Source organism: Mytilus trossulus, chromosome 1, assembly GCF_036588685.1.
Source record: "Mytilus trossulus isolate FHL-02 chromosome 1, PNRI_Mtr1.1.1.hap1, whole genome shotgun sequence".
In the NCBI taxonomy this organism is placed as follows: domain Eukaryota; kingdom Metazoa; phylum Mollusca; class Bivalvia; order Mytilida; family Mytilidae; genus Mytilus; species Mytilus trossulus.
The window spans coordinates 33785840-33801019 of record NC_086373.1 but is presented as its reverse complement, the minus strand read 5'-3'; the positions used below and the strand labels follow the sequence as shown (position 1 = coordinate 33801019).

Sequence of the window (15180 nt, the reverse complement as noted above, 5' to 3'; positions counted from 1 at the left end):
GAGATCGAGACATGATTAAAACAAATGACAAATCGGATAATATTCTTTATGGTATTGTGTACACGCACCCTGAGGTAGCTTGCTCCTCTGTATCAAAATCGCAATCTTTCAGTTAGATATATATATATATATAGTGCTTATGTACTGACACAATTTCCTGAATTATCCGTTGACGAATTGAGAAACTACGTGTACAGCTCCATCAGACAAAACTTGTTTGGCTTTTTGTTTATGCCTCTTCTGATCATATACAGAATCTCTTCACATGTTAATGGCTTACATATATACTAACTTGGGGTTCAAATGTTTTCAATTTTAGTTTTTAAGGTGAAGCTAAATAAAAAACATTTCTGAAGCACGAAAATAATTATTGTAATTTTCATTTAACCGAAATATCACATTATTACTAGAACATTAAAGATTTTTAAAAGATATATGCTTTATTGAAACGAAAACACGTTAGTTAAACCCCAAACAGACTCAAAATCAAACGTTATTTCTCGAAAACAATCTTCCTATCATTATTGGTTGCAATCAAAGGTTTCGCTGCAAATATCGGCGCTGCATAAACCGCATCACCATGGCCTACACGATACAAAACATAAGATTGGTAGACATTGACACGTCTAATTACTTCAAAACTGGAGATTCATACGGACCAGATTATGTCATTGCATACACTAACATCATACTCTAAACGACCAGTACAGTTACTCCTTCTTTCAAAGATCATTAGGGAATGGAACACTTTACAGCAGAAAAAACACAACATTTGTTTTCACTCGAAGGGTTCAAGGACCTCAAAACTGTCTTGCTGTTTCTTTTCCCTAGCAACAAATTGATTGTGTCTTGTCTTTGCGTTTAATCTTAATCTTTTTAAGAATTTTTACTTATGACAGTCTCTTCTTGAATATAACTAGCTTGTCTTATAATTAATAAATCTAAGTCTTGCTAGAACGTAACTCGTAAGCTTGCAAGTTGGTTGATAGGCAGACTGAAGACGGATTGTGAGTTATTGGGCTAGTCAATATCTTGCGCTGTTTTCAAATGTCACAAGTGAATTTCTTCTTTTTTAAATGTCTTCAGAAACGCAATAGTTTTAAAGACAGTTTGCCAAAGTTCGCTGAAGGTTCGACGACTGATCAGTGAACGGTTCAGCTTCAAACATCAATTAGTTAATTGCAAACAAGCGAATGAAACGTGTAGTAGCTGATTATTTTTCAATGAAACGAAATACTTTAGTAAAATTTTGATTTAAGAAAAGATTCTGTTATGGAGAATAACATACTAATCACATAGAATGGCACATTAATTCGGTAAACGAAACAATAATTTAGAGTAACGGCAATTTTAATTAGACATCTCCTATGATTGTTTTTTTTTTTGTATTTAACGTAGCGATAGAACAAATTATCAATTAAAGGGAAATAAATTATATAGGTTTTACTCGCATTTGATTCATACAAATAGGTAATTTAATTTTAAATAGTTGTTAAAATTATTATTTAATTCAACGTGATTGTCCTTGCTACGAGCATTTTAAAGTCAATATGGTTAGATAAATAAGAGTTCATTTCATTCATAATAATTGTTCATTCAGAGTAGAATTTTCCATTACATTCATTCATAAAAAAATATTCTAAATCGGGCGAATCGGCCTTTTCATTTACATAGGAGATCGAGACATCATCAAAACAGATGACAAATCGGATAATATTCTTTATGGTATTGTTTAAACTCACCTTAAGAATATTAACTCCTCTGTCTAAAAATAACAAACTTTTAGTAGTTATGCATCGGTACTGACACGATTTCCTAAATTCCCAGTTGATAAGTTTGGAAACTACGTGTACAGCTCCATCAGACAAAAGTTTTTTAGCTTTTTGTTAAGCCTCTTTTATGATATATCTCTTCGTCCGTTTGAGGCTTACATGTACATACTTACTTTGGGTTCAAATATTTTGATTTGAGTTATCCAGGTGAAGATAAATAAAAAGCACTTCTGAAGCACGAAACTGATTTTAAATTATTGTTATTTTCATTTAACCAAAATATTACATTATTACTAGAACATTAAAGATTCTTTAAAGATAGATGACTAATTGCAAACGAAAACACGTTAATAAACACAAAAAGAAATAGAATCAAACGTTATATCTCAAAAATAATCTTACTAACGTTGTTGGTTGCAATAAACGATCGCCACCTCATCATAGCCTACAAGATACAAAACAGATTGGTAGACATTGACCCATCTAATTACTACAAATCTGGACATTCACAGACCAGAGGAGGTCATCGCATACACCAATAGCGAATCATAAAATCAATACAGATACTCCTTCTTTCCTAGATCATCTATAGAGAATAGAACAATTTACCAGATAAAGCCACATCACCAGCTTCAATATAAGGGTTCAAGGTCAGCCTTATCATTCTGAGGCCTTGACAGGAGCTTATCTGATCTGGAGCTCCTTATATCACAGATCTACATGGTTTTAATTTGTAAATAAACAATAACTTTAAATAGTTTCTGCTGGTTATGATCATGGTGGAGGAAAGGCCTCATGATTATACGAGCAAGAGTGAGTATACACTCAAGGCGTCCGACTCTGTAATGAAAGAAGAAGAGAATAAGAAGTGTAGCGGTTCTGAAAAAGATTTATACACAGATTCCAATTAAATGCAATTTCTTTTTTTAATGTCATATTGCTTGGTAATCAACCATCGAACAAACAAAACTATGGTAGTATCATTAAAACCCTTTATCATCATATTTTAATGTTAGGTTTCAATTGACCGAACTGTTTTCAAGAACACACCAGAAATTCCGACTCGAAATCAGCACAGGGATATGAATCAAGAATTGATCAATACACAAGACCGCAAACGGTAGGAAAGTATAAATCTGGATCCGATCCCCATCCTTCAGTTGAATCGGATCCAAATGTTACATACCCAGTGGTCTTGAAAGAGGAAGACGTATAACATTGATGTACATTGTCTGTGTCTTCATAATGATATTAAAGGAACAACTTGGATAGCCGAAAACTGAACAAACAGCTTTTCAACTGATTCTGATCATAAACAAAGAAACAAAGAAAACAAGAAACAAAACACAGTGGTTTTTTTTTTATTATTTGCTAAGTTTGGTGTCATTCTCCTCACTCATTACGTTCGAAAGAGTTTATTTTGTTTACAACACGAACCAAGCACACGCAGACATATAAATAATTAATCACAGCTTCAATAAGACGGACCGCAAGTTTTAAAAACTGACCGTGATATAGTACTTTAAATAGGTAGACCGTTTAATGACGCAGGAAAGATCATTCTGGATTAGATTTCATATGTGATCAAATAAATCTACATTTTAACCTTTACTTCATTCATTAGCAGGTGTATGTAGTATACAAACCAATTTAGGGATAATAAGTACATATTTGATTGAGTATCGGATTATCGTTATATATAAAGATTTGTTTAAGATATCATTGTTTATCTACAGACACAATAGTTTCTATTAAAGCCCATATCACGCGTCTCGTGTTTGGTTGTTGACAGGAAGTTAATCTTAGATTTCGTATAAAAGCCAACCTAGAACAAATCTTGCTGCAGTCTGACCGCGTGGTTCAAACGTGTAAAGAACGATCACAATGAATCCACAAGAAAAAGCTAAATTTGCGTCGTTTTTTAAGAAATCTACAGATAAAACTAATTCCTCTTGGAACTCAAAGAAGATTCTCCAGAAAATTACAAATGCTCGGAAACTGCAGAGAAATAGAGTGTCAAATTCCGAAACTCAAAAACCAGCCAGTGAAGGCCAGCGGAGGTTTCGAGCAGTAGTACATGTAACTAAAGCAGCAGTTTATAGAGCTCCAAAGTTGTTAGATATCAATTTGGACACTCCAAGAGTTAAACCAGAGATCAAAACTACAGCAACGACAACAAAATTAAAAACTAACATTTTGCAAGGTGTAATTGACAAAAAACTTGAGTATGACGCTGACATACCGTCTGTCAATGCAATATGCTGTGATGAGAAGAATTCAGTTTGGGTAGGATGCTGGAACAGGTCATCAGTTCGTAGTCTCACGTGCCATGATAAAATAGAACCTAAAGAACAATACGATACACCAGTCTCTGATATGACTGTGATGCCAACAGGAGATATTCTCTTCACTAAATTTGGCGATTGTGCAATAAAGAAGCTATCGAGAACGGATGGAACTATATCTACGTTTCGTGGCTGTATGCCCCTTTACCCAGAGGGTATTCATGTAACAAGATCGGGAGACATACTAGTGACTGTTGTTGATGCATCAAATTTTCTCGTTACCAAAACGACCACACGAAAAGTTGTCAAAATGAATGACGCGGGAAAAGTCATTAAGGAAATCGAATATGGCAACCGCGGACTCAAACTTTTCATTTTACCATACAGAGTAACTGAAAATGTAAATGGTGATATTTGCGTCGTTAATAGAACAGGGGTGTACCTCGGACAAATTGTTGTACTTGATAAAGAAGGAAATTTAAAGTTTACATATGATGGAAATCCAAGCCAGCATTGTAATGACTTTATACCAATGAGTATAGCTTGTGACAATAACGGTTGTATCATTGTTGCAGATCCTAGTGACTATGCTATCCATATCCTGGATAAAACAGGCATTTTGCTTCAATATTTGAACACTAATAAGATAGGTATTAGTCCCCCTTTGAGTGTGTGTGTGGACCAAAAAGGGTTTTTGTGGGTTGGGTGTATGACAGAAGAAGGAAAACAATCATATACTTCTAAAGTATATGCACTATGTTGATTTATATGTACAAAATTTAAGGGAAGGTGCAATATTTATACAAAAATTGTAATGTGTAATATGATGCTATTAAATTTTATTCAAATGATACTCATTTGTCTTTCTCATTAAATATGATTATTTACATGATCCCGATATAAACAAATATGTGTACTGGTATGTTTGTAGGTACAAAAATGATTATGAATTATGTGAAAATACTCTGAATTTGCGTTGATGTTGATACATGAAAAAATACAATACTTGAAATGAAGTCATAAACAAACAATACGTGAAAAGAAGTAATACTATCGTTTAATGAACTTGTTTCTACAAAATTCCAGGCACTTTATGGTTGATATTTGTCTGTGACTATAAAGACTGCTGCTCAGTCTTTGGATTTCTTTGTTGTGGTTCATGTACTACTATGTGTCAGTTGGTCTTTTTCTTTTGACGTTGTCAGTTCATTTTCGACTTGAGAGTTTGAATGTGCCTTTGGTATCTTTCGTCTCTCTTTTATAGTAATTAAAATTTACAAGGAGAATTATAAAGAACATTTAATAAATTTGTACGTCCGGATAGCTTTTTATTGGATTAAGTTTTAACCGCAGCACTCTGACCTAAACTTTTGATAGTTAGGGGTGTATAAACAACATACAAAGATGAGGTGCATAATATTATGATAAAATGGGACTCAAAAGAAGAGCCAAACTGATATAAAAGTCAACTTTAAAGGAGGACGTCTGAATATTAGTTTTTAAATAATTTCCTAATTTATCAACTGGGAATTCATGTTTGTTCGAGTTTTTTTCTTCTTATTTCGTTTTTCAAACTGATTTTCTGTTCTTGACATTTGTACTCACGTTAAATATCAGCACTCAAACTTGATACAGTAAACACATTTTGCATGCAGCGTACAATTTGATAGTTTCGTAAAATTTGAAAACAAAATAACAAAATATTTTTTTTGTGCGCACACACACACAGCTTTATGTATTATTTATTTTACTAGATTTCAATTCATTTTCCCCTATTACATTATTAGACATATCTAATGATAAGCGACCGTTTGTAAACTTGCTGATCGTTAATTTCATTTTCTATAGTAGACGGGGCAGCATTTATAAGCGTTCATAGTAGAGAACACGTTTGAATTACAGTAAATGTAAGAAAGTATCGATAAGAATATCAACATCTAAAAGATCGAGGGAAAACAAATTGAAATATTAAAGAAAATTCAATATTAAAAATCCTAATTATAACACAGCAGGAGAAGTATTCGTAGACCAGGCACCAATTTTATGCACAACACTTGTTTCACGAATTACTTTGCAAAATGAAGCGAAAGATACCATATGGACATTCAATATCATCATTCAAAAAATAAATTGACGATACCCTAGTAAAAACTAAAATCGTCCAAAAGACATACCACAGTATAAATAACACAACATAGAATACCAATGACTGAGTAACCCGAATCCTACTAAAATCGGGGTGATCTCAAGTGCTCTTGTATTTTTTTATCATGGCGTGTCATAGATCCATCAAAATATTGAACACTGGGTAGTCCGTCTTGTGGTTGATACCATGCGGAGCAGAAACGGTTTACCACTCCTGATACCCTTCCTCATTTTATTCTTGTTTTAATATTCCTTTCGACTCGCCTGTTTATATTTTATGTGGATAACGGAATCAAAGATCTATAATATATCTTATATTGCTGTCACTTATAAGTACTTAAATCCTTAGATGTATTCGTTTTGGTTTATTTATATATAAACGTATTTCAAGAACGCTACTGAGTAAGTTCATAACCTTCCGCAATCAAGAAACGTTACCACGACACCCTCCCTCTTTTTCCACTTGCGCATACAATAGACATTATGATATCTCCTTCGTCACCTAAGCTTTAATATTTAGTATTGATTCGTTATTATTTGATTTCTTAAGTATAATCTTCATTGTCTTGTAAAATGGTATTTGATAACTGTCAATTTTCTTTACCAATCTACTCTTGTTACTGATAAAAATGAGGATAACTTTAGATTACTTCAGAGATGGTTTATATGTGCCTGGCCAAAGTCAGAAACCTCGTGTCAGAAGTTTATGTATGTCTTATCTTATAAAAAAGAAGATATGGTACGATTGCCATTCAGGCAACTCTAATTGGCACAAATTAACAACTAAAAATGTATATGTAACCGTACGTCCTTCAGCAATAAACAAAGCCCATGCCGCATAGTCACTTAAAATATATGTAGGGCCCAAAATGAAACATGTAAAACAGGATCCTGTAATTCAGTGGTTGTCGTTTGTTTAAATGTTACATATTTGTTTTTCGTTGATTTTTTTACATAAATATAAAGGCCGTTAGTTTTCTCGTTTGAATTGTTTATATTGTGTTATCGGGGCCTTTTATAGCTATCTATGCGGTATGTGCTTTGCTCATTGTTGAAGGTCGTACGGTGACCTATAGTTGTTAATGTCTGTGTCATTTTGGTCTTTTGTTGATAGTTGTCTCATTGAGAATCATGCCATATCTTTTTTTATTTTATTTTATCGGCTGATTTTTGTAAAAAATGGTGAACGGAAAACTGATATGTAATACAGCAACTTACAACAACAACTGAATTACAGGCTCCTGACTTTGAACAGGCACATACAGAATGTGTCGGTGTGAAATGTTAGAGGGCGCCCAATCCTCCCATAACCTGTGACAGTTGTGTAACAGTACTACATAAGAATACACTATAAACATCAGTTGAAAAGGCTTAACTCATCAGATGGAAACGAATTACGGAATAGAAATAAATCTAACAACACCGTAGAGTGGACGTGGCAGGGTATTTGTACATCCCAACATCAAAAAGACACTAAGAACAGAACTGAGAGTACTCGCAGTTACTGACAACTAGTTCAAAGTCAATAACAACTAATGACAAACAAATATATTTAGTGTAAAGACGTCATAAACACAGAGAAAAAACGTTTTTCGTTATTTAGAAGAAATTGGGTTTTAATATCAGATCTTTGATATGTTTTTGTTGAATTTATCATCAATCACATACTTAGAAAGATTTGGAGCTTATACTCTGACCGATTATAAGCTTGAAATACTTAGTGTATAGTCACATGTCTATTGTTTTTTAAGACTATATTGCCCTCTAGATTCATTATTGTTTTATTTTTTCGTTTATTTGGCCTCTCGTTTACGTATTCGCTACATCTCCTTTTATTAATATTTTCTTTCAATGTAGTTATTTTCAGTGGCGTATCACTAAGAATTCTTATGTACGCGTTGTTCCATATTTTTAATCAAAGAGATGTAAGGTGATAATCAAAAATATTTAATGTATGTATGTAAATACTCAAATTTCGATTTGGCATATTCATTATAAGACACACAAATAAGGAATTACATATACTCTTAAACAATTTTGATTAATATGGAGATAGAATGAAAATTAGGACATTAAATAAGCATTTTAGCAGCTGGTGATATGTATGTTTAATTAACCATATGATATTAACAAATAACTAAAGCATGGTCATGCAGCTAATATTACAGACCCAAGAGAAGGATACTTTGTTTTTAGTATTTAATTAAAGGCTTATATCATTTATTTTGATTCAGATTGTAACTTCTATCTAAAATGACGCAATTATAATCTCCTATATCGATGCAATGATTGCTGCAAAGATACATGTTGTCGATTCAAAGATAATGTATTAAAACGGTGCTTTTTATTAGGTATATTACATTAAAAAAGAAATGTCTATAAATATATGGCCTCGATGACCGACAGATCTAATTAGTAGTTCATCAGCTGTATCACTAGCCAGGTCAACAACAAGGTTGTCAATTCCAACCCCGTACGTTCTACCCGAATCTTAACTGACTAAGATTGACAATTTTCCTGAAAAGATCAGTGGTTCTTTCCGGGCTATCCGGCTTCGCCACTGATTAAAACTTGCCGAATCGACATACCATATAGTGGTAAAATTACTCGTAAAATCATCAAGCATACTATCTGTAGTCCAAATAAATATTGAACTTTATGCAACAAATTGCTTCGTGCCAATCTGGGAAGTCAAATGCTTTCTAACTGATTTTGATTTTAACGGGTTTTTTTAATTTTTGTTTTGCTACCCCACAGAACTGCATCAGAGGAAGAACTGCGGTTTGAAGGATGGTTGAACTTTGACAAACATGTTTTCACCGCCTTCCCCTTTCTTGATTGTTGCCTTTTCTCAGTCCGGAATATAAACTTGAGAGACTGTCCTTTGTTTCCTGTTAGTTTGCTTTTTTTTAAACAGAAATGAGGTCAGTTATATTATTTTTCTTTTGAAATGTTTTATATTTGCCTACAGTGTCTTTTATTGCTTACTTAATCGGGATTGTTGAAGGTTGCATGGCTAGCCAGAGATAATAACTTTGGTTTCTAGTTGACATCTCCGTGCTGATTTTTCACGATTTGATTATCAGTTTAGGCAGCTACCATTTGATTTTCTGGGGGGGCTATGTTTTTTTTTTCTGTGCAAATTTTTTTTTCGCCCTCGGCGAAGAACAATCTATTTTTTTAGCAACAAACCAAAAACAATTTTTTTCTTTCAATTTTAGCATTACATATAGTGGCAGCTGAGGGTGAAACAAACAAATTTTTTTTCTCAGGGTCCAAAACAAATTATTTTTTTCACCAACCTGGAAACTCCAAAAAAAACCATACCCCCCCCCCCCCCCCCGAAAATCAAATGGTTGCTGCCTTAAATGCGCAAAAATATTGACCGATTCAGCTAGTGTACGATAACTTCAAACAGTGTCAAAACAAAAGAGCATTGCGACAATTTATAAATCTTATAAATCCTTTTATAATTTTGACATGTGGTAACCATAATAGCTGAGAAAATTCTTTTGAAGTCAGTTGATTTCAATTGTTTAGTGTCAGTATCATAGCATCAATCCCGCATTTTGAAAATGCCTTTGTTTAATACTAAACTCTCGTACATTGTTTGAGACCTTTACAATTAACAAAATAAGGATTAACATTTTAATTCGTTTATTCCGTGTTAAAAACTGGTACTTTAAATCGAAGGTCAAATGGCTTTAGAAAATAAATGCTTATGTGAAATTATACATGTTTCTATTTTCAACAAATGATGTAAGAAATAAACATTTGATCGTGTGTCATGGTTTCAGGTGGTTGCCTATGCAAATATCTATTGTACCATTCATAATTTCAAAAGTTACAGTATGAGAATTAAATAGTTTCCACGCCCCTCTAACAACTATTAACTTGAAGTGTAAACAAAACTTATTTAATAAAGTTAAATATAAGCGAATTGTAACCTTTTTCACAAATCCTTTATTCCCTAATCATAATTTATAGGTAATATGCCATATGTATACACTGTACATGTACTCGATTATACTGATGAGCCGTAAGGCACAACGTTAATAAAGAATTTAGGCACTTTTTGAAGTTGGAATTTTTTTCATGTATGTATTTTTTTATGTTTACATTTTGCATTTTGTATTGCGCCTGCGTCTGTTGGTTCTTTTTATCTCATAATGTACCTTATTATGAACAGATAAAAAAAAGTCCGATTCTATGCAAGATAAAATTAGCTTCATCCGTTTACAAAGGAAATGATTACACCAGAAAAGAACGAAGAAAGCAGCTTTAAAACAAGTCGTGTCACTTTCATCTGACTCGTGTCACATTAAGTATGTCTTTGTCATAAATTTTGGTACGAGGAAATTTTTGATAAAAAAACGGTTAATATTTTTCTTTTGAGACCAATTAGTTTAAACTTAATTAAATATTATCAGACAAACTAAACAAGTGCCTAAACAAGTGCCTAAAGCAGTTGAAGAACTACACAAAAAAGTAAAATCACAAAAATACTGAACTGACAACAACTGCTATATTCTTGACTTGGCACAGACACCCTCTCATGTAGAAAATTGTGTCAAAAAACGAATGATTGGTTATATGACATTTTTATAACGCAAATATACATTTATATTTGTCAGGTTTCTAGTTCAAAGTATTAAAAAAAACATAACAACAAAACTAAAATAGTCAGAGCCAGTAGTCATATTTAGAATAGTTGCTAATGAGATCTAATGGTGTTGATTGACTATTATTTGCAAACAGAGAGTAATAACACTATAGTACTGTTTGTAACTTCGTCAATAGTTACAAAATATCAAACGATTTCTGAGCAGCAAACTGGTTGGTGTAAAGTAAGCAAAAACATAAAGACAAAACTAAGATATTCAGAACCAGTATTCATGTTTAGTTGCTAATGAGACCTGTTGATTTTGATTGACTATTATTAACAAACAGAGAGAGTAATCTCAATGTAGCACGTGTGTCAAACAAATACATCCCTGTTGGCAACTTCGTCAATACTTACAAAATCAAAACGATTTCTTAGCAGCACTTGATATGTGCTTTATTAGAGATGGTCTCCTTAGAACCTTTTAAAAAATTAGTATTGAAATTTTTAACCAGATATTGTTTTTTTTAGAAAGAATCAGACTTCATCGATTTGCATTAGAATAAAGAAAATCAATAATTATTATACATGTAATAGTAATCAAATATATTTTAAGTTTATTTTATAATTTTTGGACAAATTAATATAAAACCCTTAACTTTTTTAGAAACTTATTACTATATAATAAAAAAATCATACGTTTAGTTGCAGTGACACAGGGAGCATGTTTTGATCTGTTAACAAATTAATTGTAGATGACTTGAAATTTAGCAAATAAGTTTTATAGATAAACTTGACAACATTCGTAAAATCAGCTAACTACAAATTTGCATTAGAATAAAGAAAATCAATAATTATTCGTAAAATATTGAATCGTACATAATTGCCTTAAATATTATTTTTCTTTATTCTAATGCAAATTTGTAGTTAGCTGTCGCAAAATATTTAAGCATGATGGGTGTGTCACATGTTGAGAACTGAGTGTAATACTGGTATTATTTTGGAGTTTTTTTTATTAATAAATCTTTTTTGTTTTGTGATTTTTTTGGTGAACTGTTACATTTCTTGTCGTCTTTCTTTTCGGGATGGTAATTTTCTTTGACTTATAGTTTTGATTACACAGTGGTATATTCCTCTCCTTTCTCAAATGTCAACAAACAGACAATTTAAAGAATCAAAACTTCAACAAAAAGAAAGTAAGATATTTGATCGATTGTATTGGCGAACTAAAGGTAAAATAGAAATTAGAATTGTGAATGGAAACGGGGAATGTGTCAAAGAGACAACAACTCAACCACAATAGGAAACAGCCGAAGGCCACCAATGGGTCTTCGACGTAGTAAGAAAATCCTGTCAATATTTATACCATCCAAATTAATCTGTTATGTGTCGTTATCGAAATCGGCGAACTTAAAATATTTCTTTAAATAAGAATGAATATAAGTATCAATATGTAAACATTTATTTAAGGCAATATTTAAATCAACTGTCAACAATTATGTACGATTCAATAAAATCATGATCTGATCTGAAAATAAATGTGAATTTCACAAAATGACATCTATATGTATAATTATATACAGTAAACATAAATGTACATATTATGCTCGTCCATTCTTCACATTGCATACGTTTCATTTATTTGTTTAATTTTTAAGAAACTTCTTGCAAGTGAACACCATCATTGCGCAAGCAAAAACAACTTTTGATTATGCACAGAATGAAAACGTTATTATGCATGTATTACTGGCCAAATTGACAATTTTCTGAACACATTTGGGGCGTCCTTTGTTCACCTGACTCAGGTGGTTGACACATATACTTCATATGAACCGTCTTTCTTTTTGAATGACGCTGATTTTGTCGAACTTTGCGAGTTGTGTCTTACATGTACATGTGCCAGTTTTTTGTATTCAAAACGTATCTAAAAGGAAAACAATAACATTGATAATTAAAAAAAAATATACAGCTTTTTAAAACGCATTTCACCTGTTTTATTTGAAAACATTTTTGTGTTCTAGTTTGCTATTGGAATTGTAATCAGTCCTTTTAATAGTGTCTTCTTCGTTAAACTAAACATGGAATTACGATCTCCGTATGATACATACTAAGTTTGAAATACTAAAGTACCTCATCCACATCTTCCTCAAATTAAGTACAAGATGCTAGTCACGTAAAAGACAAATGAACCAGTAATACCTTATGATACACGTGCGTTATTGATGATAATGTCCCAGTACAATCTTTAAATATGCACTCTTTAGTCGTTTTAATCTGTACTCTTTGACATGAATGCATAACTATATAACCATGACGCAGTCTCATTTGAAATAGGTGGACCTAGGAATGATTGATATCGAAATGATCAACTAGATAGAATCTAATTAGTGCGTATTGATTACAGATAGTTCCCAGATAACAATTGTATGTCTTATTTTATCAATAATATATGACTTCTAAAATTACTCGATCCTATCTATAGATACTATTTATATCTCAAGTATTCTGATACCACATTTATCCAAAATACTGCGCACCTTTTTGTTTGCATTGTTTTGTCTCTTGCTTTCATTGTAACAGTTACATTTTGAACATAAAATAAATGTTTTAAACTGAAAATTTGTACCTTTGATTTTTTGAAAGCAATTGCAAGGCATTCAATATCTAAATGTATTGTATCTTACCTTTTTATTCAATAAACAATGAAATATGAAAATGAAAAGTCCCTGAATGCTGTTGAGAACTGTAAATATATATGCAAACACTACTGTTGATTCGTTGATGAAGAAATATCCAAATACCCATGTTGATCCAAGAAGAACTTCAACAGCAAAAGCACCTTGTATCCATGCCCTGTAAAACCAAAAAAAATAGTACAATCTATGAACTATGTATTCTCTTTAGCAGATTCGATTTGCGAGTGTTTTAAAGGTGTATGAAGCCAAGTTTATTAATAAAATTAAATGCTTATTAAATGAGCACATCAACACTCAGAATGCGACTATATATATTAAAACTCTTTTAATGTTATATTTAACGCTGCCATAAAAGCGGGGGTTTAGCATGCCACAAAACCAGATTCAACACACCATGTGTTTCTTAAAATGTCCTGTACCGAGTCAGGAAAATGGACATTGTTATATTTTAGTTCGTTTCTGTGTGTGTTACATTTTAGTGTTGTTTTCCGGTTGTGCCATGGTTCTCCTGTTACATTTCTTGTGTTTCCCTCAGTTTTAGTTTGTAATCCGGATTTGTCTTTTTTCATCAATCGATTTATGAATTTTGAACAGCGGTATACTACTGTTGTCTTTATTTATATCATTTTTTCGGAACAACAAACAAATGAACTATGTCACTTGGACCTGCCTTGATACTTTAACTGCCCTTGATTTTTTACTAGATAACATTTTGTTCTCTCTAAAGATTCCAATTGCACCACCTATTGCGGACCTTTCTTTGTACTGTTATTACTGTATGGGTTACAAATTATGACTAAAATCAGCAAAGCCCAATCGAAACAAAATCTGATACAAAAACATAATAATACTATTAAATAATTGGATGATATATTGGTTTTCAGTAATGACGAGTTCAGTATGTACGCTACAGATATTTATCCTTCTGAACTGACTAAAGATAAAGTGATGGACACTGCTCTTTTTCTGGATCGTGATATCTATATCTTAAACAGGAGTTTATATCAAAAATTATATTAAAAAAAACTAGAGGCTCTGAAGAGCCTGTGTCGCTCACCTTGGTCTATGTGCATATTAAACAAAGGACACAAATGGATTCATGACAAAATTGTATTTTGGTGATGGTGATGTGTTTGAAGTTCTTACTTTACTGAACGTTCTTGCTTCTTACAATTATATCTATAATGAACCTTGTCCATTAGTAACAGAGAAAAATATTTGGTAAAAATTTACATAAATTTACCGAATTAATGAAAATTGTTAAAAATTGACTATAAAGGGCAATAACTCCTTAAGGGGTCAATTGACCATTTAGGTCATGTTGACTTATTTGTAGATCTTACTTTGCTGAACATTATTGCTGTTTACAGTTTATCTCTATCTATAATAGTATTCAAGATAATAACCAAAAACGGCAAAATTTCTTTAAAAATTACCAATTGGAGGGCAGCAAGCCAACAACCGATTGTCCAATTCATCTGAAAATTTCAGGGCAGATAGATATTGACCTGATAAACATTTTTATCCCTGTCAAATTTCCTCAAAATGCTTTGGTTTTTGAGTTATAAGCCAAAAACTGCATTTTACCCCTATGTTCTATTTTTAGCCGTGGCGGCCATCTTGGTTGGTTGACCGGGTCACGCCACACATTTTTCAAACTAGATACCCCAAAGATGATT

The 15180-nt window shown here is 32.3% G+C and overlaps 2 protein-coding genes across 3 annotated transcripts in view; one reads left to right on the top strand and one right to left on the bottom strand.

Annotated features, from left to right (window-relative positions):
- The first annotated feature begins 3392 nt into the window (after positions 1-3392).
- LOC134722279 (uncharacterized) lies at positions 3393-4910 on the top strand. Its single transcript, XM_063585892.1, has one exon. The coding sequence runs from the start codon at positions 3657-3659 to the stop codon at positions 4818-4820; it is 1164 nt and encodes a 387-aa protein (XP_063441962.1). The 5' UTR covers positions 3393-3656; the 3' UTR covers positions 4821-4910.
- Positions 4911-12249: 7339 nt separating this feature from the next.
- Positions 12250-15180, bottom strand: part of LOC134722264 (adhesion G protein-coupled receptor L3-like) — a 29171-nt gene continuing 26240 nt past the window's right edge. For both annotated transcript variants that reach the window (XM_063585876.1, XM_063585882.1), the window contains exons 19-20: positions 13490-13658; positions 12250-12729 (exon numbers count right to left, since the gene is read on the bottom strand). In XM_063585876.1, coding sequence (XP_063441946.1) covers positions 12607-12729; positions 13490-13658 — 292 coding nt within the window. In that variant the 3' untranslated portion in view covers positions 12250-12606. The remainder of the gene's footprint in view (positions 12730-13489; positions 13659-15180) is intronic.

Bases quoted from the DNA above. Each gene is read 5' to 3' on its own strand.
- LOC134722279 (XM_063585892.1), top strand. From the start codon at position 3,657: ATGAATCCACAAGAAAAAGCTAAATTTGCGTCGTTTTTTAAGAAATCT.